General features: G+C 60.3%; 4 protein-coding genes and 1 long non-coding RNA gene across 12 annotated transcripts in view; 4 read left to right on the forward strand and 1 right to left on the reverse strand.

Annotated features, from left to right (window-relative positions):
• On the forward strand, positions 1-2,629 carry PUSL1 (pseudouridine synthase like 1). 3 transcript variants are annotated; one of them, XM_037828744.1, is made up of 7 exons: positions 1-147; positions 505-562; positions 674-861; positions 960-1,109; positions 1,188-1,358; positions 1,930-2,228; positions 2,315-2,629. In XM_037828744.1, the coding sequence occupies exons 1-7, from the start codon at positions 89-91 to the stop codon at positions 2,368-2,370; spliced, it is 981 nt and encodes a 326-aa protein (XP_037684672.1). In that variant the 5' UTR covers positions 1-88; the 3' UTR covers positions 2,371-2,629. The 3 variants fall into 3 exon arrangements, with proteins under 3 accessions (XP_037684672.1, XP_037684673.1, XP_037684671.1); XM_037828745.1 differs by having other exon boundaries at positions 1,930-1,984; positions 2,066-2,629; XM_037828743.1 differs by having other exon boundaries at positions 1,930-2,629.
• Positions 2,628-22,975, reverse strand: INTS11 (integrator complex subunit 11). Of its 4 annotated transcripts, none has more exons than XM_037828734.1 (17): positions 22,664-22,975; positions 14,333-14,430; positions 13,728-13,801; positions 12,734-12,962; positions 6,342-6,440; positions 6,225-6,259; positions 5,813-5,951; positions 5,346-5,410; positions 4,927-5,116; positions 4,438-4,521; positions 4,056-4,145; positions 3,804-3,966; positions 3,599-3,706; positions 3,440-3,501; positions 3,215-3,357; positions 2,968-3,097; positions 2,628-2,872 (listed from the first exon to the last, which is right to left on the reverse strand). In XM_037828734.1, exons 2-17 carry the CDS (start codon positions 14,369-14,371, stop codon positions 2,807-2,809), a joined length of 1,716 nt encoding a protein of 571 aa, XP_037684662.1. In that variant the 5' UTR covers positions 14,372-14,430; positions 22,664-22,975; the 3' UTR covers positions 2,628-2,806. The 4 variants fall into 4 exon arrangements, 3 of the variants coding, with proteins under 3 accessions (XP_037684662.1, XP_037684661.1, XP_037684663.1); XM_037828733.1 differs by lacking the exon at positions 22,664-22,975 and adding an exon at positions 17,421-17,589; XR_005215550.1 differs by lacking the exon at positions 22,664-22,975 and adding an exon at positions 17,421-17,589 and having other exon boundaries at positions 2,853-2,872; positions 2,968-3,135.
• LOC119528090 lies at positions 3,437-12,037 on the forward strand. Its single transcript, XR_005215554.1, has 2 exons — positions 3,437-6,932; positions 7,171-12,037. It is a non-coding gene; the product is annotated as an uncharacterized LOC119528090 (long non-coding RNA).
• On the forward strand, positions 17,684-21,381 carry LOC119528088 (ceramide-1-phosphate transfer protein). Of its 3 annotated transcripts, none has more exons than XM_037828750.1 (3): positions 17,684-17,748; positions 19,758-19,891; positions 20,007-21,381. In XM_037828750.1, exons 2-3 carry the CDS (start codon positions 19,770-19,772, stop codon positions 20,620-20,622), a joined length of 738 nt encoding a protein of 245 aa, XP_037684678.1. In that variant the 5' UTR covers positions 17,684-17,748; positions 19,758-19,769; the 3' UTR covers positions 20,623-21,381. The 3 variants fall into 3 exon arrangements, with proteins under 3 accessions (XP_037684678.1, XP_037684677.1, XP_037684679.1); XM_037828749.1 differs by lacking the exon at positions 17,684-17,748 and adding an exon at positions 17,755-17,909; XM_037828751.1 differs by lacking the exon at positions 17,684-17,748 and adding an exon at positions 17,755-17,909 and having other exon boundaries at positions 20,100-21,381.
• The window catches only part of TAS1R3 (taste 1 receptor member 3), a 4,715-nt gene continuing 3,012 nt past the window's right edge, over positions 21,503-23,205 (forward strand). Inside the window, exons 1-2 of the mRNA XM_037828753.1 lie at positions 21,503-22,704; positions 22,827-23,127. Coding sequence (XP_037684681.1) covers positions 22,511-22,704; positions 22,827-23,127 — 495 coding nt within the window. The 5' untranslated portion in view covers positions 21,503-22,510. The remainder of the gene's footprint in view (positions 22,705-22,826; positions 23,128-23,205) is intronic.

The raw sequence follows: 23,205 nt of genomic DNA on the forward strand, positions 1-23,205 counted from the left end.
GGGTCGCGCGCCAGGGCGCACGCGCGCGGGCCCCCTCGTGCGGCTGGGTCGCGTCCCCCCGCGGCGCGGCTCGGGTTCTGCGCGGACCATGGGCTCGGCCCGAGCGCGCTACCTCGTGTACTTCCAGTACCTGGGCACCGGGTTCAAGTGCGTCTGAGCGGCCCCGCCCGCCCACGCGCCCAGCCCCGGGACCCGTGGCCCAGGCTAAAGCTGGACCGACTTAAGTTAGACCTGGAGGGGAACCGGCAGCCGCCGAGCCGGAAACCCCGCCCTGTCGGGGAGGGTGGGGGAGGGAGCCAAACCTAGGACCCGCGCGTCCGACCCTCGGGCGTCAGGGCGGGCGGAGGGGACGTCTCCGGAAGCGGATCCCAAACATTCGGGGAAGGAAACGGTTTTGTCCGGCGTCCGAGGGCGGGGCGGGCCCGGCCGGGCAGGGCCTTGGCCGAGGTCCCAGGGCCTCGGCGGACGCCGCCCCGCGTGACCCCCGCCCGCTTCTGCTCGCAGCGGGGTCGCTGCTGTCAGGGGCGCCCAGCGCGCCGTCGGCGTCCAGAACTTCCTGGAGGTGAGCTCTGCCGGCCCCGCTGCCCTGGGCTGACCCCGGCCAGGGCCAGGCAGCGCCCCCGGCCTTGGCTCCGAGCTGCCCGCCCGGCCCCCAGCGTCTCTGCCCCCGCAGGAGGCCGCGGAGCGGCTGAATTCGGTCGAGCCGGTCAAGTTCACCATCTCCAGCCGCACCGACGCCGGAGTCCACGCGCTGAGCAATGCGGCGCACCTGGATGTCCTGCGCCGCCCCGGCCTGCCGCCCTTCTCCGCCCAGGTCCTGGCCGAGGCCCTCAACACGCACCTACGGCACCCCGCTATCCGGTAAGCTGCGGCCTGGGGCCGAGGAGGCCTTTGCTGGACAGCGCCCGGAGATCATGGGGGCGGCGGGGCCTCCGCGGAGCCTGACCGTCCTCCCGCAGGGTGGTGAAGGCCTTCCGCGTGCCCGACGACTTCCACGCCCGCTTCGCGGCCACGTCCAGGACCTACCTGTACCGCCTGGCCACCGGCTGCCTCCGGCCGGGCCAGTTGTCCTTGTTTGAACGCAACCTGTGCTGGGCACTACGGGCTGAGTGAGTGTGGCTGTGACAAGGGGGCGGGGATGCCCACCTGCTTGCCGCCTCCCTGCTGACAGCGCCTGGCCCCCGCAGCAGCCTGGACGTGACTGCCATGCGGGAGGCCGCTGGGCACCTCCTGGGCACGCACGACTTCAGCGCTTTCCAGTCAGCAGGCAGCACAGCCCAAAGTTCGGTGCGCACACTGCGGCACATCTCTGTGTTCCCCAGCCCAGCCAGCCCCTTTGTCCTCCCCGAGGAGAGCAGGTGAGGAGGGGCGCCTGCCCTGGAGGCTGCTGGGGACCCTCACCCAGTGCGGGCCATGGAGGCAGCGGGAAGAGGCTAACGCCCAGGAAGTTGGAGCTCCCTGGACAGAGGGGGCTGGACATTTGCCAGGCTGAGAAGCGGAGAACAGAGAACGTGGCCTTTCTCTGAGCCCCCGGCCCCACCCAGCACTTGCTGGTGGATTTTGGCAGCTGCTGAAAAGATCCCACTGCTGGGGAGGGTGTCTCCAGGCCGGCAGTTCCGGCCCAGCCTGGCAGGGGATGGTTCCGGCTGCCCCAGCTTGTAGGGGGAAATCCAGGCAGGTGGCAGCTGCTGATCCCTTCTCTTAGTGCTTCCCCAGCTGGGGTCCCTCCCAAGAGCAGGGGCCTCTGCAGGGCACAGGCACCTCAACTCTGGTCAAATTCCCCTTCCCAGCTGCCCCAGACCCCGGCCAGGGCCTCAGCGTGGCATGTCCGGCCTCCAGGAGGGCCCTGGGAGCTCCCCTAGGAGCTGTGTCCCCATCCTGGGTGGGAACCGGGTCTCACCTGAGCCCCTACCCTGCCTGTGTCCCCAGGAAGCTGCAGTTTTGGAGCCTGGAGTTCGAGAGCCAGTCCTTCCTGTACAGACAGGTGGGCTCTGCTCTGGTCCTGAGGGGAAGGGGGTGTGGAGGGGCCAAGGCACCTGCGGCAGATTGGGCTCTGGGCTCACAGGTCCGGAGGATGACGGCTGTGCTGGTGGCTGTGGGGCTGGGAGCTCTGGCACCCACCCAGGTCAAGGCAATTCTGGAGAGCCGGGACCCTCTGGGCAAGCACCAGAAGTGTGTGGCCCCTGCCCATGGCTTGTTCTTGAAGTCGGTGCTGTACAGGGACCTGGGTAAGAGGCGGTCCCTCCAAAGCAGGGCACCCCAGGCCAGCAGGGATGAGCCCCCACCTCCATGCTGACCTAGCACATACCTACAGGTCCAGCTTCCAACCTTGGGTGCCCAGTGGGGCCAGCCGCATGGAGCCAAAGGTGACCCAGGGGCCTGGCCCCACCTGCTTTCCTCCATGCACGTGGGGGGGTCCCTGCACTTGCCTGGCATCCCTGGCACCTGGATGGCTCTCGTCCTGTCCCTGTGCCTGCCACACCCTGTCCCTCCCAAGGCTGGGCTGTCACAGCAGTGTGCCCCAAGAAGGGGGCACCCACAGCCCCTGCCTTTACTGGAAATGGCTGCCCCATGGACCCCCTGCCCCATCTCCTGGAGACCCACAGGGGTGAATAAAAGGCAGAAGGCACTGGAGACTCCGTTTATTTCTCCTGCACAAAGTGGCTGCTCAGACGGGAGCACTGGGGGCCTGGGCCAGGGCTGGAAGCTATAGTCCACTAAGGGGCTTTCAGCCCTGTGGACACCACGAGGACCCCAGCAGGCCTGAGCCCTCTGGCCGGGTGGCAGGGCAGATGGCAGGTGGGCCTCAGCTGGGGGCCTGGGGGAGCCCTTTCTTGAGCAGCGACGTGAGGTAGCTCCCCAGCTCTTCATCCTGCAGTAGGGGGCGGCGGGGAGTGGGCAGAGGAGCTGTGTCCTGTCTCCTGCCATCGCTGCCTGCTCTCCCCACCTTCCCAGGGGGCCCCTCACCTGGTAGGTCCAGGAAACCAGCAGCACCTTAGTGCTGGGGTCCTCTGAGTGGGTGGTGGTCTGCACCAGGATGGATTCCACAGTCACCGAGCCGTCGGGAAGGTGCTGCACACAGCGGTCCTTCAGGACGCTGGGGGGTGGGAGCTTGCAGAGTGAGACGCTGCCCCCCTGGAGCACAACGGGGGGAGATGGTGGGACACCCCCCTGCACACACACACATGGCATGGTGGGCGGCCCTGGCACCTACCTCTTCAGGTGGCTGTACACCCGCAGCACTGTCTCCTGCTCCTTGCGGGCGTCGTGCAGGTGCACACGGCAGGTGAAGCGCAGCTGGTGCTCAGCCAGACCCAGCTCCTTGAGGGCCTGCTCGGAGGACACCAGCCGGAAGGTCTGCAGAGGGGCAGGATCAGGGAGTGCGGGCGGAAGGTAACACCCCCTCTGCCCCCGCCCCCGCCCTGAGACCCCCACTCACACTGTCCTTCATGACCAGAGTGCCCTGCAGCAGCCGTGGCTTCTTGGCGTCTGGGAGTAGCCCTGCGGGGAGCAGGCCGGCCCTGTCAGCGTACCACCCGCCTGCCGCCCACCACCAGGTGCACCCCCCACCCAATGCTGCCCGCCCACCCCCACCTACCCTGTGCCATCTCCCGCTTCAGCAGCCCCAGCGAGATGCCCACAGGGATGCTGGGGCTCGTGGGCACCGTCACTGTCTCACCGTTGGCTGGCATGAAGCAGCTCACCCCTGGGCCAGGGGCAGACAAAGCCTCAGTCGGGCCCAGCCAGCCCACCCAGGGTGACCCTCCAGGCAAGGCCCCCCAGACCCCGCCCCAGGCGCCTACGGAATTCCTGCTCGATCTTCTGCTTGAGAAACTCCATCTTCTTGGCCTCGCCGTGCACCAGCAGCACGTTCTCGGGCTCGGCCTGCCGGGCCAGCTGCATGATGCCCTTGGCGTCGGCATGGGCGCTGAAGGACATGTACTCCACCTGCATCTTCACCTCCAGCTGTGGCGCCACAGCACACAGCACGTGTCCCCGCGTGGCCGAGGGAGGGGCGCCTGCCCCGCCCTACCCGCCACCATTGGGAGACTCACCACCTGCCGCCCCTCCATCTCCAACTTGCGCTGCCCACTCAGGATCTTGTGGCCCACGGTGCCCTGCACGCAGTAGCCCGGCATGATGACCTGCTCGGGAGAGAGGGGGGATGCAGGGGGCACAGGAGAGGGCCTCCTTCTGGGGCGTCCTCCCCTGCCCTGCCTGACCCCAAACCTCTGAGGGAAGGCCCCTTGCCTTCCAGCAGTATCCTGGTGCCAACCCGGCCGAGCTCCAGGGTCAAGTCCTCCCAGAGCAGGTGCCGGGTGGCACGTGACCGTCCCGTGGGCAGGAGGATGGGGCGGGAGGGATGGTCAGCTAACCTGCCTCCCGCCAACTCTGCCCGGAACCCCCAGCTCCCGGCCCCCGTGCCCACACCCCTACCATGTTCTTCTCATTCCCAGCCCACTTCCGGAAAATCTGCAGGGACTGGCCGGCATGCAGCATCCCCGGTGTAGCAAACACCACCTATGGATGGATGTGGGGGTCAGCCAGAGCCCACCTGAACACACCTGGAGGGGATCCGCCCAACCTACTGGCAGCCCTTCCTCCCCTTGGGGCCTCCCTGACCTGCCGCGGCCCCACGAAGAAGCACACGTGTCTGTTTCCTGCTCCTCCGGAGGACCTCTCAGACCAGGTCAACCCCAGCCTGGAGCCCCCTCCTCCAAGCCCCCTGTCCAGAGCCTCACACCACACCCCCAGCCTGGAGACCCCCCCCCATCGCGTCCCCTGCCCTGAGCCCCCAGCCTGAGTTAGAACAAAGCGGCGGTAGCAAGCAGGCATGGGTGTGCAGGACTGCCCTTGGCTGCTGGTGCCCACCGCACCATCCTGTCCCCCAGGCCCCCGTTCTGCCCTCTTGAGGTAGGGCCTCACCATGGGCCCGGGGTTGTCGGCAAACGCTCGGTCAAAAGCCTTGATGTGCTTGAACTCAAACATGTTCCTCTGGACAAAAGTTTTCCGGATCTTCTGGTTGGTCCAGGTGATGAAGAGCTTATAATAGTGATTTGCCTTCTCGGTCAGGCCCGTGGAGAAGTAGATGGGGGCCTTCAGGTCCATCCGCTCCCTGAGCAGGGGCCCGCCCACTCAGTGCAGCAGCCATGACTCGGCCACCCACACGCTTCAGGGTGGAGCCGGGCCCCCACCAACCCCCAGTCTACCCTGTAAGGGGGACCCACAGGATCTTGCGTGGGGCTGCACGGCCCTGGCACCCAGCCAGACCCCCACTAGCTGGAGGTCACCCACGTACCTGCCCACCCACCGCCTGCCATCCAAGGAGGACCCAGCACACCCACCAGAAGGTCTCCAGCAGGATGCAAAGCTCTTGGGCGCGGCCGAGCGCAAACACGGGGATGAGCACCTGGGGACAGCACCACAGTCACTGGTTACTCGGGGGCTCCTGGCCTTTGGGCAGAGCCACACCCAGACACAAGAAGGCCCCTCCCGGCTGAGCTGAAGGCAGAGGCCATGTGTCCATGCAGAGGGCGCGCCCAGGATCCCTGGGACCAGGAGGCCCTGTGCGGATCCCTCACGGGCCACCCGCCTCCTGCCCCTGTCCTGTCCCTGGTCACACTCCAGACACACAGCGGACTGTGGAGGAGGCCTGAGCCTCGAGGGACAACATGCTCCCCATTTTCCGAGACCAAGGTGGGCCTCGCCCTGCCACGGAGCAGCCGGCTTCACCACTGGGACGAGTGGGCAGGAAGCGCCCACTGGCACCTTCCTGCCGCACTGCTCGGATGTGCCTGGCACGTTCTGGTACCTTCCCGCCGCGCTCCACGGCCTCGTGGACCTTCTTCAGGAAGTCCCTCTCGCGGCAGCGCTTGGAGTCACGGATGGTTGTGGCATACGTGGACTCCGTGATGAGCAGGTTGGGACGGCACTTGTCGATCCAGGCAGCTCTGGGCAGGGGTGAACAGGCCGTGGGCAACTCATAGAGCCCCACAGCCCTGGGTGCCCAGGGGGTGGGGGCGCGACAGGTGAGAGCCCTCTGGCCAGCAGGGGCCTCCTGGGTGAGGGCCAAACACCCAGAGGGTCGGAGTGCCGTGAGCAGTGCGCCTGAGTGAGGGGAGGGAGTGGATGGAGCCCGGCCCAGGTGCCTAGTGCTGTCCCACTCGCAGACCGTGCAGGGATGCTGGCAGGGCGCAGGTGCAGGAGCCCCTCAGTGCGCTTACCCCAGGTGCCGGTCCGGAGTCATGTTGTAATCGCCCTGGGAAGGAGGACGGTGATGAGGGGGGCCCCATCCCCGGGTGCCCACGGGCACTAGATGGCCTCCCGTGCCCCACACTGACCGTATACACCACAGACTCAGAGCCCACTTTGATCTGGAACATGGCTGCCCCCAGCACGTGGCCCGCGTAGTAGGCCTTGATTTCCAGCTCGTCATCCACCTACGGGGGAGGCAGGCGTGGGCTCAGGTCCATAGGCCACAATGGGCAGGCAGGCAGGGGTCAGGGGTCAGTGAGGAGCACCACCAAGGCCTGGGAGACACGGGCTGTGGTAGAGGAAGGCTGCAGGCGGGCGTCACTCCCAGCCTCGTGCTATTTCCAGTTTTCACTTACGATATCCAGGCTGTCAAAGCTCCCGGACCCAAGACACAAGGCAAGAGGGCCACGGACTGAAGAAATGGCCCCAAGGGCTCCCGAGAATGGGGGATCAGACGTGGACCTTCAAACGACCAGGGCAACAGGACCAATGAGACAAACAGGTCGGAAGTACCAGGGAGGCAGAAGGAAGATGAAGCTCCAGGAATCCATCCCTCCACTAAGACAACTATGGTGCCAGCAGGGACTATCTGAAACATCCGTTCTGGAGCCTCGGGGAACCCTTGCCACATGTGGGAGGAGCCGGAGGAAGAGGCTGACAAACGGCAGTAAATTCTGGTGAGTTTCCCCTCCGTGCAGCGGCCACCAACCCCCAACCCCAGCCACGGTGCGGGCAGCGGAGGGGACTGCAGCCTGGGCTCTGGGTCGCCCTCCAAAATCGGGGCTGGGGTAGGGTGGGGGGCTCAGAGGACGGCCACTGTTCCAGCCCCTCAGGGAAAAGCAGTGAGGAATCTGGAAGAAGCAGTACCTATTTTTTCTTCTCTTTTCTCTTTCTATTCCCCATTTGGGAGCAAAGATAGTTTGGAAAAGTCACAAATACATGGCTCCAGCCCTTGACAACAACACAGTAAAAAAACAAAAACGACAACAAAAATCTAGCAATTGCAGAGTGTGGGAGAACTAGATTTCCAGTTATAACATTAATAGTCAGAATGTCCGGTTCCCAACAAAGAATTAAAACACACAGAGAAAGAGGAAACTATGGCACATTCGAAGGGAAAAAATAATTTGCCAGAAACCATCCCTGAGGAAGCTCATACATTGGAGCGATTAGTCAAAGACTTTAAACCAACTGTCTTAAATATGTTCAATGAAGTAAGAAATCTATATATAAAAACTATAGAAAATTAGGAAAATGTTGTCTGGACAAAATAGATGGGAATTATAAAAGAACCAACAGAAATTTTAGAGCCGCCAAGTACACTAAGTGAAATGAAAAAGTCATTGAGCACATTCAGCAGCAGCGATTAGCAGGCAGAAGAAAGGATCAGTGAACTGGAGGACAAGTTATCCAGTGTGGGAAGCAGAAAGGAAAAGGAATGAAGAAAAACCTCCAAAGCCTGAGGGGCCCATGGGACACCATCAAGAAAACCAACATACACAGCACTGGAGTCCCAGGAGGAAAAGAGAGAAAGGGGCAAAGAGGTATTTGAAGAAATAATGGCTGAAAACTTCCCAAATCTCAAGAAAGACATAAGTATACATATCCAGGAAGCTCAAAGAACTCCAAGCAGGAAATACTTTAAGAGATCTACACCAAGATACATTAGAGTGAAGCTATCAAAATCCAAAGACAGAGGATTTTGAAAGCAGCAAGAGAGAAGTGAGCTGTCACATATAAAGGAACCTCAAAAAGATTAATACGGGTTTCTCATCAGAAACCAGGAAGGCCAGCGGACAGCAGGACGGCATATTTAAGGTCCTCAGAGAAAAAAACTGCAACCATGAATTCCGTATCTGGCAAAACTGTCTTTCAAAAATGAAACAGAGAAAAAAGAAGGATAATTCCAATATTTACAGCTAAACAAGAGCTGAAAGAGTTCGTTACTGGAAGTCCTGCCCTATAGAAGAGCTAGAGGGAGTCCTTCAGGCTGAAGAAAAGGCCACTAGAAGGTATAAAGAACATGGGTAAAAGTAACTACAGAGTGAGTATACAATCCCGGATTAGGACACAACAGGCAACGCTATTAAAGGTTATTTAAAATGACCTTTTAAATCTGTGTTAACGAGGTAAGTGGAGCCAACAACATAAAGGGGAGGGAAGCTGGTAAATAGGAGTGGAGAGTTTATATACAACTGAAACTTGGTTAGTGCCAACTGAACCAGGTAGTTATTAATCTAAGAGGTTGTCATCACAAAGGTAACTACTCAGGAAATGACTGAAAAATACGGAGAAAAGGGAAGAAGAAGGAATCGATATGGTACCCCCCAAAAAATCAACTAGGTACAAAAAAGGCTGTAATGGAGTTAATTGGGGAACAAAAAACAGACAAGATGTATGGAAAACAAATAGCTGAATGGCACAAGTCAATCCTTCCTTCTCAATTACTACCCTAACTGCCAATGGGTTAAACGCCGCCATCGAAAGGCAGAGATCGACAGGATGAGAGAGCAGTACCCATCCACATGCTGTTCTACGAGAGACTCGCTTCAGACACAAACTCACAGACTGAATGTAGAAGGGTGGAAAAAGGTATTCGGTGGAGACAGCAACAAAAGGGAGTGTGAGTGGCTGTCAGAGAAATAGACTTTAAGTCAAAAATAATTATCAAGAGACAAAGAATGACATCATATATTGATGAAAGGTTCAACCCAGCAAGAAGATATAATGATTACAAATATATGTGCACCTCACAACAGAGCCCACAAATATTTGAAGCAACAGAACTGAGGGGAGGAGGAGATAGTTCTACAATAATAGTTGGAAGCTACAATATATCACTTTCAATAACTGACAGAACATCTAAGCAGATGCTCATAAGGAAAGAGAGGACACGAACAACACTATTATTAGCTAGTTAGCCCTCAGGGACACTTACAGAACCTTCCACCCAAAAAGCAGAATACACATTTTCCCCAACTGCACTGGGAACATTTCCCAGGACAGACCATATGTTAGGCCACAAATGAAATCTTAATAAACTTAAAAATATAGAAACCATACAAAATACCTTCTTGGACCAACATGGAATAACGCTAGAAATAAAAAAACAAGAAAAACTGGAAAATTATAAATAAGTGGAAATTGAACACATTAAACAACCCATGGGTCAAAGAAGAAATCACACGGGATATTAGGAAAGACTTGGAGAGTAACAAAAACGAAAGCACAATGTACCAAAACTTATGGGATGCAGCGAAGGCAGTGACCAGAGAGAAATTTATAGCTCTAGATACCTCCATTAAAAAAGAAGAAAGATCACAAATCAGTAACTAACTTCACATCTGAAGAAACTAGAGCAAGAGCAAAATGAACCCAAGGTACTAGAAAGGAATTAATAGATATTAGAGCAAAGGTAAACATAATAAAGAATAAAAACTGATAGAGAAAATCAACAAAAGCAAAAGTTGGATTTTTGTCAAGATCAATGAAACTGACAAACCTTGTGCCAGACTGACGAGAGACAGAGGACACAAATAACTAAAGTCAGGAATGAAAGTGGGGACATTACTATTGACCTTACAGAAATAAAAAGTGTTATAAGAAGGTACTATGGACAGTTGCATGTCAACAAATTAGAAAACCTGGATGAAATGGACCAATTTTAGAAACATACAAATTACCTAATCCGATGCTGGAAGTTATAGAAAAATCTCGACAGACCTATACCAAGTAAAGAGACTGAATCAGTTGTTAAAAACCTCCCAAAAAAGAAGTCTAGAACCAGATGGTTTCACTGCCAAATTCTACCAAAAATTTAAAGAAGTTGTAACACCAATCCATCTCATACTCTTCCAAAAACTAGCAAAGGAGGGATTACTTCTTAACTCCTTCTGTGAGGCCAGCATTATCCCAACACCAAAGCCAGATAAAGACAGCCCAAGAAAAAAATAATTACAGACCAATATCTCTTATGAATATAGATGCAAAAACCCTCAACCAAGTCCTGCCACACCAAATCCAAGTGTACACTGAAACGATTATACGCTGAGAATGTCTGGGCTTCAACTGTGGAGTTCCTAGTTGGGATGATGGAAGGGTTTTGGCGATGGATGGTGGGGGTTGCAGCACCACACTGCGAATGTAATGAACAGCACTGAAATGTAATTTTGAATGTGGTTACAGGGGGAAATTTGGGGTTACATTTATGTTACCAGAGTAGAAATAATTTTTAAAAATCCCTAGGACTGAACTGCCCAGCCAGGGAACCCTGAGGTGAACCATGGATGTAGCTAACAAATGTGCCACACCAGTGCTGGGTGTTGCTAATAGTGGGTAATAGTTCAGATATACCCTGCAATATCTCATGCAAAATTTTTCTGCAGACCTACAACTTCTCTAGTGGAAAAAAAAAAAAAAAGATTGCATAGATGGCTTTTATAGATTATATAGGAGCAAAAACAGCATTAATGAAGAAGTATGTTTCAGAAGGAGCATGCAACATGAGGCACAGAGAGACCACAGGGTGGAAGAGGAGAGGTTAAGAGATTGGGTTCTCAGGGCAAGGGGCTTCAGCTTGCACCTGAAGAAACCTGAAGAAACCTGGCAGAAGCCAGGAAGCCAGACTCAGGGAGCCTCAGACTCTGAGCAGGTTAAACACCAAGAGAAAACACACATTGGTCAGCCACATCACAGAGGCTGAAAACCAAAGACAAGGGATTATCTTGTAAGCAGCCCAAGAAAAGATCCTTTTCAAACCTGCAGGCTGGGTAACACATCCAAAGCTCTGGAGCAAAGTAACTGCCAACTCGGCCTCCACTGAAAAACATCCTTCGAGAACGAGGCACGTGGCATCTCGGGTCCTTTCTGACACTGGCAAGGCAAACATCCCTTCCTCTGTTACCCTTCCTTTTTGCCGTCACTATGCACTTCAGCCTAAAGAGCCGATTAATTAAAACCACGACTGAGGGGGGAAGAAAAAGAATAAGGGTAAAATGAATACATCTGCAGGCAAATAGAAAGGGAGAGAATTCATCCCAAGTAGCGCCAGGCGGGAGGGAGCTGAGAGCGGGAGGAGGTGAGAGGCAGCCGGAAGCTCAGGTGACAGAGGCGCCGCGTGACCACGCGCAGGCCACACGAGCAAGCAGCAAGAACGGCACGTGGCCAGGTGGAAAGGTGCCAAGGGGCGTAAACGCCATGGCAACAGGAGCCTGTCGGCCAGGATTTGAAGCGTTCTAAGATCCCTGCTTTGTCCAGGAAAAAACTGAAAAATCCGATTTTTGTAAAGTTATGGATGCATTTTGTAATCTCTACCACCACTATAAGAATTGAAAGGGTAATTACTAAGCGAATAAAGGGAGAAATGGAAAGAAAAAGCAACCCAAGAAAAGGCAAGAAAAAAGAAAGGAAAAAACATCGAACAGGCAAAAGGAGTAGGGAGCAAGCAGTAAGGTGCTGCGCCTAACCCACATTTATCAGTAATAGCACTAAATGTCCAGTCCAAAAATTCCATCTAAAAGGCAGATTACTGGGCTAGGTTTTTTTTTTCTTTCTTTTTTTAAACAAGTATATGCTACTTAAGAAAGTTGTATCCGAAATACGATACAATCGGGTTAAAAGTGAAAAGATGGGTGGGCTGATTGCACAGCTTGGTGATGATACTGTGAGACAGTGACTGTATACTTCAGGTGGATTTATGAGATGTGAATAACATTTGCAGTTCAGATATACCCTGCAAACACTAACCCAAAAAATAATGGTAATAAAAGGTGAAGTAACTGTACTATTAGAAAAATTGACTTCAAGGTAAAACACATTACCATAAGTAGAAAAACATACTTCAGTTTGAGAAAAGATTCAGTTGGAAGGGCCAAACAATACAAAATGTGTAAGCACCTAATCATGTAGTTTCGAAACACCTAAAGCAAAATCCGTAGCCTATAAGGAAAAAGAGAAATCCACGATCATTGTGGGAAACGTCACCCCGAGCGACCTGGCCACCTGCCTGCCTAAAATCCTCCAGTCTGCCCTGACCCGCAGGTAATGCTAGGGAGCAAGCCCAAGCTCCAGGGGTGAGCGCTGGTGCCCTGTGAGGCACGCCCTTCTCGCTGCCCGGCCCCGGCCTCTCCCCCGGCTGGCACGCCTTGGGCTTCGACTGGCCAGCAGGCCCCTGACCCTGGGCACGCACAGTTGGCACCAGTGTCGCTCCAAGAGGGGCTCCAGCCTCTCCTCCAGCCTCTTCAAGGCTGCTAGGGCATAGCCCCCACCATGCTGGATCTGGACTGGGACCCTGGGTGCTCGCTCGCTGTGTCTCACTGGCCCACAGGCTGGACAGAGGGGGGAGTGCGCCCGGGGAGGGCTGGGCCCAGGCCTCTGGGCTCCCTGGCTAAAGCAGGAAACCCATTTCTGGAGCTAGAGCGTAGCAGGCTGGGAGGAGGCCCGTGGCCACGACCATGCCAACGCCACCCGGGGGCCTAACCTGGACCGTCTGGTGGAGGTGCACAGCCACCACCTTCTTCATGCAGTCCTTGACCATCTGGGAGGTGAAGAAGTTGGCCTCGCCCTTCTTGTCCACGGCGAGCTTGCGGTAGTCCTCCAGCAGGATGGGGCAGATGGCCTGGGTGGGATGCGTCATGTAGATGGGCCCGTCGTAGCCCACCATCTCGCTGAGGTAGGGGAGTGCCCCGCAGTGGTCCAGGTGGAAGTGGCTGTGGGGACACAGGGCACTCAGCCGGGACCATCCTCTCCCCACAACTGGGCCCTGCTGCCCCTCCCCCAGCCACCCCTTTGGCTCTGGGCACCCGAGTCATGCTGTCCTTCCGCCGTCCACCCGTCCGTCACTAAGGGCCTACTGTGCATCACACACCCCTCTAAGTACTAGGACTCAGAAGGAGCAGAGTGGACCGAAACTCTACCTCCCCAGAACTTAGAGTCTAAACATCTAGCAAAGCAAAAACTAAGACCCGCGTCACACGGTGGTGAGTTCCACAGGGGTACGGAGCGGCTAAAAGGCCTAGTGCGTCAGAGGGAGAGCTGCTGTGCAGATGGGGTGCTTGAGGAAAGCCAGGTGGCAGGAGGGGGGACAGACTGGGGACAGAGCCCCAGCAGGGTCTGCGATGCTCCATGGCAGGGAGCAGGGCCTGTTTGTCTAAGAAAGAACCAAGTCAAGAAATGAGCGTGCGGGACGCCTCAGGAACCGGCCTGAGACGGGAGCCTGGGGACGGCTGGGGCCAGGGCTAGTGCCACGAGACCCCTCTGGCTGCCATGAGACCATCAAGGAGGCCACTGGGTGGCCCAGGGAGGACGGACCTGGCTTGGACCACGTGCTGAGAACAGGAGTCGTGAAAGGGCTGCGTACTGGGCGCCGAGGCTGTGGGGGGTGTCTGTGAGGGGCTGCGTGTGGGGAAGGTGAGCGTGCCACAGGTGCCGTGGCCAGCAGCCAGGGGTGCACAGGACCGGCCACCTGCCCTCACCTGATGATCACACAGTCGAGGAAGTCAGTCAGCCTGCCATTCTGGGTGATGTACGAAAAGTCGGGGAAGCGCCGCTGAGGAAAAAGCCCGAGAGAAAGGGTCAAGGGCAGTGGCTGGCCTCGGGTCTCCAGGCAGCAGGGTGCAGACTCAGGGCCCCAGCCACACCCTGAGCTTGCACTTGGCATGACCCCCGGGCCATTGCATTCGGCCTTGCTGACTGTGCAAGCCTCAGAGGGCCCAGAGAGGATGTGGTCAAGCTGCCAGCTGGGGTTACCAGGCAACCATGTTGACTGGAAGCTGAGCCAGGTTGTTGTTACTTTAAAACCAGAGCCAACCCGGGGTCACGCTGAGCCAGGACCCGGCTCCCGCACATGCTGGTCCCTCAGCCGGGCCTACCTGCCACATGACATGGGGCCGCCCAGGAAAGCGCTGGCCCCAGGGCAGCTGAAAGGACAGGCCAGATGTCCACTCGCTGCCACCTGCTCATGTCAGAGCCCACAGGTCAGACTCGGGCAGGCAGCTCTGACACCTGGGGGCCCGCAGTGAAGGCGATAGGCAGCGGGCAGGGGGCGACCCCTGTGGCACCCCGGGCACCTCACACTCACGTCATCGTTGAAGCCCATGTGCATTCCGCAGTCCAGCATGACGTTCTTGCCCGCGATGGACAAAAGGATGCAGCTGCGACCCACGTCCTGGCCGGCCCCTGCTCAGGGAGGACACGGTGAGGGCCCCACCACACCCACCTGTGCCCCTGCACCACCGCGCCCGCCCGTACCCACCCCAGGCTGCTGGCGCTGCCCCCATCCCAGGAGCAGCCACCTGTCCCGCTGCCTCCAGGCCCTGCAGAGCACCTGGCAGCTGAGGAAACCTGACCCTATGGCTGCGGTAGCCAGACCACGTGGGGGCAGTGCACTGGCCATCAGGACGCTGCCCACACGGTCCCGCCGCGGGCTGGCCTCGCTCGGTCTTGCCCACTCGCTGGAAGGCGCAGTGCCGTGGCCCACGCAGTACACTAGGCAGCAGCCAAGTGACTGGCAAGCTGGCAGAGGGCCAGGGCTCAGCGGCAGGCGGAGGCCGGGGGCCCATGCACTGGCCCCCTCTGGCCTCAAGGTCCTGCCATCACCACCTGGGGTGAGGCGGGAGAGCCCGTCACTGGCGGTCGCAGCCCTTCCCTGCAATGACCCGCAGCCTCGAAGGCCCAGTGCTCAACAAAGGCAAGGTGAGACCATGAGGGGTGTGGGCCCACAGCTGCACTGCAAACCAACAGGGCCCTTCCCCCAGGTGGGCAGTGGTCTGGGTGCCCCATGTGGGGCAACCCCAGAGGCCCACTATATGGCTTCAGCCCAGTCATGGAGAAAAGGGCTTGGCGTCTAGTGGTGACCACCCTGGTGACAGGCCCCACTGCTATTCTCCCTCGCAGGGTCCCACCCCCCAGCCCTGACCTCCGGGAAGCTCTGCTCAGCTGCTCTGGCCCCTGAAACCCTGCCAGGTTTGAACGGAGCACTACCCCCATGTGGTCACTGCCTCTTCGGGGCCTGTGGGATCAGGAGGAAAAGGATGTGGCCTCGTGAGGTGAACAAGCTGCACAATCAGCCTCTCTCTGCTGGCACCTTAGCCTCTGCCTGACAGCCAGTCCCATACAGGTGACTGGCCAGGCACTCAGCCCCTCCAAAAGCCCAGAGCCCAGAGTGGGCACAGCTGGTCCTCGAGGAGCTTTGGCCCCACATGACAGCAAGTGATGGCAGCCGAGGGCTCGCTGCCAGCTGCATGTGGCCCTAGCCACCAGCTGGGGTCTCAGGCTGTTTCCAAATCTATTTCTGCTCACACCCCCAGGGCTCCCCATGAGGGCAGGGGGCTCATCAGGCTTCTTCAGCCCTTAAATCATGCCTGGCCCAAGAGGCCTTCAGGAAACATTCGTGGAAGGGGGACAGGTCACCCCTCCTTACAGACGAGGACATGAAAGATTGCAGGGTCTGCCCAAGGGCACCAAGAGCAGGGCCAGGCCAGCTTTCTGCATCACAGAGCTCAACTGCCGCTTCCCTGGGACCCACAACCAACCCGGGACCTGGGGCGGGGAGAGCGTGGTCTGAACTGGGAGGATGAAGCGGGGGGCAAAGCAGCCAGAGCACACAGTGGGGTGGGGCTCAGTCAGGAGCAAACAAGCAACCCTGTCTATGAAGAGCAGGCAAGGAGGCAGACAAGGAACTCGTGAAGGCGACACGGCAGACGCAAAGGGGTGCAGGGAGGCACTGGTGCTCCCTGTTCCGAAGCATTGATGTCCTCTGGGAAGGGCCGTGGCAGGGGGAACAGTGCACAAAGGCCCTCTGCTGGGAGGGACGCAGGACTCTCAGTGGCCAGCCTGGCTGCCCAGGGGCCCCCACAAGGCATGGCTGGCAGAGATACCTAGCAGTGTAGTAGGGGTTCTGCTTTGATGGTGGCCTTGGGGGTGCACCAGGGTCAGACCTGGGTAACTAAAGCCAGAAAAAATGACAGGCTCTGCTGGAAGAGCCCAGAGCAGGCAGAGAAGGGGCCAACGGGAGGCAGCTGAGGAGCAGCCAGGGGCAGGGGAGAGCATGGGGCACCGTGGCCAGAAGCACAGCACAGCCAACAGCTGCTGAGAGGCCAGGGGGCAGGGGTGGGGGTTGGTGGCGAAGCGTGTGACAGTGAGGGGCGCCCACCCTGACACAGCAGGCCACGGCAGGAGTGCTCTCTGCTGCTCCGTCAGCAGCTGCCGTGAAGCCTCGGAGCCAAGCCCAGCGTCCTTCCCCTGAAACCACAAAGCACTTGCAGCCACGAGGAAGGATGGGGAGCTCCGCGCAGGACGTCTGTGTCAGGTGTTCCCAACTCCCTGCCCAGCAAGGAAGCAGGTTCTGGAACCCATACTGAGCACTGAGTGCCCAAAGACATCCAAAGGACGGCCACCAAAACATCAGCCCCTGGTGTTGTGGGACCCTGGATTTTCAGGTTCTTAGCATTTCTATTACACTTTAGCAACCTGTCAAAAGTGTACCTGAAATTTTTTTTATAAAAAGCAAAGTTACTTTTTTGATGCTCCAGGAGTCAAGGAGAATAGGGCCTGAACTGAGGCGTGACGGCTGGGCTGAGGGGACGGGAGGCTGCAGGGGGCTCCAGCATGAGCAGCGAGCCGGCCAGCCACAGAGGGCAGCGCGGAGAGCGAGAGGTGAGAAAGCAGAGGGGCGCGGAAGGACCAGTCTCGGCAACGGGAACAGCGAGCACTGCCCTGCCTTCCCCGTGATGCCGTCTGGGGAAGGCCTGCGACTGGCCGTGGGGGAGGACGCACAGGATGCCCAGGAGGGTGCGGGACAGCTCCTACTGAGGACCTGCCTCACGCCAGGTGCCGCGGCAACACCTCTGCTCACCGCTACCTGAAAGAGCGTTCTCCACCCGCCTCGCCGCCAGGACACCGGGGTCTGGGGGTCACACAGCTAACCAGGGAGCCGGGATAACCCCAAAGCCCGTCCCTCCGTCCCTCCGCCCCTCCGCGGTCAGGCTTCCCGGGCCTCGGGTCCTCACTTGGCGTGAGGCCCGCAGGGCAGGGTCGGGAGCCCAAGTGTCCCACAAGCCAGCAGGGCCTGTGCGGCCGGGCCCGCAGCTCACGCGGCTTCCCGGGGCTCGCCCTCCCCGCCTGAGGGCCCACGCGACGCGACCCTTCGGGGCGCCGGACCGCCTTACCCAAGGGGGTGACCCTGATCTCAGGCATCTCCAGCGGGCCCCGCGGGGCTTCGGCCGGGAAGGGCCGGGGAGGGCGAGGAGGCCGGCGCGGGGCCTCGGCCCTTCAGGGAAGGCGCGAGTTCCGCCCGCAGAGAAGCTTCACCCGCGTCCGCCCGGCACCAAGCAGACCCCGACACACTGCGCACGCGCAGCCCGGACAGCGCCAGCTTCCGGTCCCCTCGCCGGAAATGCTTGTCCGCACGTCTTCTGATTGGGCGGCCCGCAGCCAATCGGGCGGCGGCGGGGGCGGAGGCGCGGCTCTGCTGCGGGCCGCGGCGGCGGCGCCGAGGTGAGTAGGGTGTCCGGGCCGAACCGAACCGATCGCGGCGGCCCCGGAGGTCGCGCGGGCGCGGGTTCCAGGGCAGGAAGTGGGAGGCGCACCCTCGCGGAGCCCGGAGCGGGGCGGGAGCCGAGGACCTGGCTTCCGGGGCGGCCCGAGCTGTGACCCAGGTCAGCCCCCAGCCCATCCCGGGACCCCGGGTGCAGCAGGGGCGCCCAGGCCCAGGCCCCACCGCAGACCCAGCCCGGGGCCGTCCGTAGCCCCCTACCCCGGGGAGCCCCGCTGGCCTCTGGACCGGGCCTCTGACCTGTGGGCCCCGCCCCGCCCGCTCGGTCTGGGGCACCAGGGTGCCCCGTCTCCTTCCAGGCCTGGGGTGTGAGGGGCCAGGGCCAGGCCCTCGTCGGCCCCGGGGCTCGTGTGCTCGGGCCGTCTCCCCTACTCCCCCTGCCCTGACCTTGGGGGGCCTGCGCCGTGCCCCTGCAGTCAGCTTCCCGGCCTGGCAGCTGCCCCACCTACACAGCCACAGCCCTTCCTGTTGTTCCAAAACACAGACGGCAGCTCTGAAAGCTTCCCTGGTGGCCCCGTGGAGGCTGCCGGCCTGGTTCTGGGCAGGAAGGCCAGACGGGCAGGATGTCTGGTGGCCAGGAGCCTCAAAAACTGGTCAGTGGACAGAGAACCAAGGCCCTGGGAGGGGGCAGTGTTTGCCCGGAGTCTCTCCGGCCATCTGCATGAGGTCTGGCATGACCGACCCTCACACCTGAAGACGTGGGAAGCTCACCTGTGGGGGCCCCACCCAGGGACAGCTTGACACCCTCCTGGTGCCACCAAATGCTTCCAGCAGCCTGGGCTGTGGGCAGGGCACGCTGGCCCCATTTTTCCCAGAGATGAAGTGACCGAGCCTTAGAACAGGGAGCTGCTGGCCCGCTGAGTGGGCGGCAGAACCAGGCGTCCTGTTCCCAGCTGGGGCTCTCGCCACACCTTCTTCTGTGCCAGGGCCCACAGGTAGGGAGACCAGGGCAGGGATCCCAGGCCCACCATGGCATGAGGGCCATGTGGCTGACTCCTGGGGGTTCAGGAGAGCCAGCCCTTGTGCAGACAGAGGCAGGGCGGAGGCAGGGCGGACACTTGGGCATTTGTGGAGCGGCATGTGAATGTACAGAATCCACAGCATGGCCCCGCCTGGGGACCTGGGGGCACCTCCTGCAGCCTCCCTTGGGCCAAGGCCTGTGGCCCTGTGTCCTTTTGTGTAGGACATCTACAGTTCCACCAGCAAGAGTGAAAAGCCTGGTGTCTGTCCTTCTGTCCATCCATCCCGTCAACACAAATTGTGCAACCACTGCTCTGGCCTTGGGGTGCAGCAGTGAGCGGGGGGGGGGGGAGGCTGGCCCAGCTGCTCCCCAGCCCCCTCCCCCCATCTCCTCTGCTCCCCTCACCATAGTCGCTCACTCCTCTCTCCCTGACAGCACAGCACCCTGTTCCATTCACTCACTGATGCATCAAAGTGCCCAGCACACAGGTGGCTCTGGGCAGGGGCTCAGTGGCTGTTTCTCGTACTAGTAAAAGCAGACACACGTTAGCGGCGAGTCCAGTGACTGACAAACACATAAGCAGGAAAGCGTTGGTGAGAGATCCAGGCTGCAAGTAAAATGTGGCAGAGTGGTTTTGTGATGCCCAAGAGGTGGTGAGGGACAGCCTCACTGAGGAGGTGACATTTGAGCCAAGGCCTGGAGAAAGGGACAGAGCCATACCAAGGTGTGGGCAGAGGCCCAGCAGGTGCACAGGCCTCTGGCCAGGCGAGCAAGAGTGTCCCAAAGGCCTGAGAGGCTGGGCTGGGTGAACAGGAGGAGCGGGTGCTGGGCAGGGAGGTAGGGGTCAGCCTTGGGAAGAACATCACTGCAGGAGGATGCAGGGCCTCGGGCGCGTGGGGCATGACCTCAGCTGTGCCCTCCCCCCCAAAAAAAAGCTGCAGAACAAGCTGGTTCCAGTGAAAGGACCAGCATGGCCCCTGTGTGTTTCAGCTCTAGTGGAAAATGGGTGATCTGGAGACGGACTTTAATTTGAAGGTCGTCCTGGTCAATTTCAAGCAGTGCCTCAACGAGAAAGAGGAGATCCTGATGGACCACTACCTCACCTGCTGGAGGGGCCTGGTCAGGTACGTGCCGGATCTCCGCGGGGCCCTGGCAGCGCCTGCCTCGCCTCCTGTCCTGGAGCTGGGCGGGGTTCTCCTGCGAGGGCACAGCCTGAGCCTGCGTCCCGGTGCTCTGCAGCCTTGGCGAGGCTGCTCCTGCCCCCTGGCGGTGTGTGACCCAGAGGCCCGGGCAGTGGCTCCCACAGATGCGGCCCCTGCTTCCCTCGTGCAGGTTTCTGAACAGCCTGGGCACCATCTTCTCGTTCATCTCCAAGGACGTGGTGACAAAGCTGCAGATCATGGAGCGGCTCCGCGGCGGCCCGCAGGGAGGGCACTACGCCAGCCTGCAGTCCATGGTGGCCTACGAGACGAGCCACCAGCTGGTGGACCTGCAGGGGCGCTCCTGCCACCCCGACTCTGGCTGCCGCACCGTCCTGCGGCTGCACCGCGCCCTGCGCTGGCTGCAGCTCTTCCTAGAGGGGCTGCGCACCAGCCCTGAGGACGCCCGGACGTCTGCGCTGTGCACTGACTCCTACAACGCCTCGCTGGCCGCCTACCACCCCTGGATTGTCCGCCGTGCCGCCACCATGGCCTTCTGCGCCCTGCCCACACGCAAGGTCTTCCTGGAGACCATGAACGTGGGGTCCCCGGAGCAGGCTGTGGAGATGCTGGGAGAGGCCCTGCCCTTCATCGAGCACGTCTATGACATCTCCCAGAAGCTCTACGCCGAGCACGCCCTGCTGGACCTCCCCTAGGGGCCAGCGGGGACAGCCCAGGGCTGGTCAGCCCCACAGCAGAACCTTCGGGGGGCCCCTGAGAATGGGAGTGACACTGGCGCCCCTGGAAGCCTCTCAGAGCTGGTCACTCCCCGGCGCACGCCAGGGACAGGCCACCCAGGGAGGCCTCTGCAGCCGACGCAGGAGGACAGACGCTGGCCGCCTGCCCCACACCTGGCCTCAGTCAGGGGCAAGATCGGTCTCGTTTCCCAAGAGCACCTTAGCTGCATCCTTTCACCCAGCAAATCATCACAGCCACTCAGTCAGGGTTCCCCGAGGGGCCGAAAGTGGAAAAGGAAGGTGGGTGGGGGGCATGTGACCATCCGTCACAAAAGTCAAAAGTATGTCTGCCTGGGAGGCGTGTCTGCAGTGGCAGATGTTGCCCACCCCAGCAGGGGCTGTGTGTGCCGAGCAGGCCTGGGTGAGGCCGAGAGCTGAGCCCCCAAGCGAAGGCCCCCGAGGCTCGGGTTCCCTGCCCTGCTGACACCCCGCCCTGTCTCCTCCCGCTGCAGTGTGCCGTTCTCCCAGGCAGGCAGGGCCCCCTTGCCCCCTCTGCTGGACGCGGCTCAGACCCCGGCCAGGCATAGCTCAGGGAGGCAGTGGACACCACTGCCAGGCAGACGGCGGCCACCCCCAGCGCTTGGGCCCGGCCTTTCCAGGCCTTCCGTGCTGTGCCCGATCCCTAGGGAGTTGTACGCGATGGCTTTTCCAAGATAATAAATCACACTTACTCAGCCAGCTCGTAGTCTGCGGTGCTGTGCATCCAGAACGGGGGCAGCAGGACACCCTCGAGTGCACCAGGAGCCCATGTACCAAGGAGGGAGGAGCACAGGGGTCGGGGCCTGACCCCAGGGCGGGCCGGTGTTGGAAGGGGCTGAAACCCACTGCCAGGCTCATCCAGGGTGGCTGGGGGCAGCCAGAACTGGTGGCACTGTTGGCCATAAGGAGCCAGAGGACACAGAGTAGGGGCAGGAGGCACTGCGTGCCGGTTCCTGTAGGTGGGTTTAGCCTCATGGCTCCCACCTGCCCCTGCCTTGACCCAGGCAGAAAGGAGTTGTGTGGGGAGGGCTCCCCCAGCCCCCAGCAGGGGAGGTAAGCCCAGAAGCCAAGCAGCCTGGCCTCGAGGGCACCTCCCACCCCCAACCGGGGCTGCCCCCCCCCCCCCAACTGCTCACCCAGCTGCCTCGGCCCATTTGGTTATGCCTCCCTCATTTGCATGGACGGCTCTTGGGCCCAGCTGTGAGCTCTGCCCCACAGGGAGGTGGCCACAATGGGCCAGGCCAGACTGCTGGACCCTGCCCTGCAGATGAGCCATGTCGGGGGGGGGCCCAGGCCTGCGAACTTTGCGAAGACACCCACAGCATGCTGCTCACTTGCAGCCCCCGGCCCCGGCTACCCTGAATACTGTCCACTCCCCTCAGGCCTGGAGGGCCTGTGTCCTTGGTGCCAAGCTGGGGCCCGCAGCTCAGCCTCACCTCCCCAGGCTGCAGAGAGGGGCTCTCCCCCAGGGCACTGGTCCCTCTGAGCCCCTCCCACAGCTGGAGACCCCAGGACCCTCTCCCCTCACTGGCCGCTGGGGGTGCCGAGGGGCTTGGGCCTAGGCAGGTGACAAGGTCATCGTGGCAGTAGCCTCTCGGTGCCTGCCTGCCCATGCGCCCTCGGCTACAGAGCCCAGCACGTGGGCAAACCTGCAGCCAGGTAAGGAAGAGGCGCCGCCCCCCACTGTGTGGGGCCCCCTGGGGCTTTGCAGGTGAGGACAGGCAAGGGTTTTGCTAAACAAATCCGCTACCACCAACTGCTGGCCTCACTATTTCTGCGGCTCTCAGGGCACACACCCGCTTGCCTCCTCCCGGAAGCTGCCGCTGCCATGCTCACCTGCCAAGCCACCCTGGGCCTTGGCCTTGCAGCTGTCCTGGGCCTTGGGGCAGGGGCCCCCCTGTGCCTGTCCCAGCAGCTCAGGAGGCAAGGGGACTACATGCTGGGCGGGCTCTTCCCCATGGGCTCGGCCGAGGACACTGACCTTGGCAACCAGACGCAACCCTCAGGCCCCGTGTGCGACAGGTGAGGAGCGGAGCGGCAGGTGTCCATGGTCAGGGGCGAGGGTGAGGGGTGAGCAGCCTGGAGGGCCGAGGGTGCCCCCAGTCGGTGCGCGGTGGCCACCCCTGCAGCCCCGTGCACCCCAGGTTCTCATCCCTCGGGCTGCTGTGGGCGCTGGCCGTGAAGATGGCCGTGGAGGAGATCAACAGTGGGCGGGCCCTACTGCCTGGGCTGCAGCTGGGCTATGACCTCTTCGACACGTGCTCGGAGCCCCTGGTTGCCATGAGGCCGAGCCTCACATTCCTGGCCGAGGCGGGCAGCCACGCGGTGGTCACCGACTGCAGCTACACACAGTATCGGCCCCGGGTGCTGGCCGTGATCGGGCCGTACTCCTCCGAGCTCGCCCTGGTCACCGGCAAGTTCTTCAGCTTCTTCCTCATGCCCCAGGTGTGCCCTGCCCTCCCGTGCACCCCACCCAGCCATGCCCCCCCCCACAGTGGGGGCCCAGTGGACAGGAGGCGCCCC

Source organism: Choloepus didactylus, chromosome 2 (assembly GCF_015220235.1).
Source record: "Choloepus didactylus isolate mChoDid1 chromosome 2, mChoDid1.pri, whole genome shotgun sequence".
NCBI classification, from domain to species: domain Eukaryota; kingdom Metazoa; phylum Chordata; class Mammalia; order Pilosa; family Megalonychidae; genus Choloepus; species Choloepus didactylus.

What these genes read in the sequence shown, in the direction of transcription:
- PUSL1 (XM_037828743.1), top strand. Translation starts at nt 89, where the DNA reads ATGGGCTCGGCCCGAGCGCGCTACCTCGTGTACTTCCAGTACCTGGGC. An exon ending in TACCTGGGCACCGGGTTCAA is followed by an intron (nt 148 to 504) that starts GTGCGTCTGAGC and finishes TTCTGCTCGCAG; the next exon opens with CGGGGTCGCTGCTGTCAGGG. An exon ending in CTACGGCACCCCGCTATCCG is followed by an intron (nt 862 to 959) that starts GTAAGCTGCGGC and finishes GTCCTCCCGCAG; the next exon opens with GGTGGTGAAGGCCTTCCGCG.
- INTS11 (XM_037828733.1), bottom strand. Translation starts at nt 17,448, where the DNA reads ATGCCTGAGATCAGGGTCACCCCCTTGG. An exon ending in CTGAGTCTGTGGTGTATACG is followed by an intron (nt 6,260 to 6,341) that starts GTCAGTGTGGGG and finishes CCTCCTTCCCAG; the next exon opens with GGCGATTACAACATGACTCC. An exon ending in GTGTACAGCCACCTGAAGAG is followed by an intron (nt 3,098 to 3,214) that starts GTAGGTGCCAGG and finishes CCCACCCCCCAG; the next exon opens with CGTCCTGAAGGACCGCTGTG.
- LOC119528088 (XM_037828750.1), top strand. Translation starts at nt 19,770, where the DNA reads ATGGGTGATCTGGAGACGGACTTTAATTTGAAGGTCGTCCTGGTCAAT. An exon ending in TGCTGGAGGGGCCTGGTCAG is followed by an intron (nt 19,892 to 20,006) that starts GTACGTGCCGGA and finishes GGTGCTCTGCAG; the next exon opens with CCTTGGCGAGGCTGCTCCTG.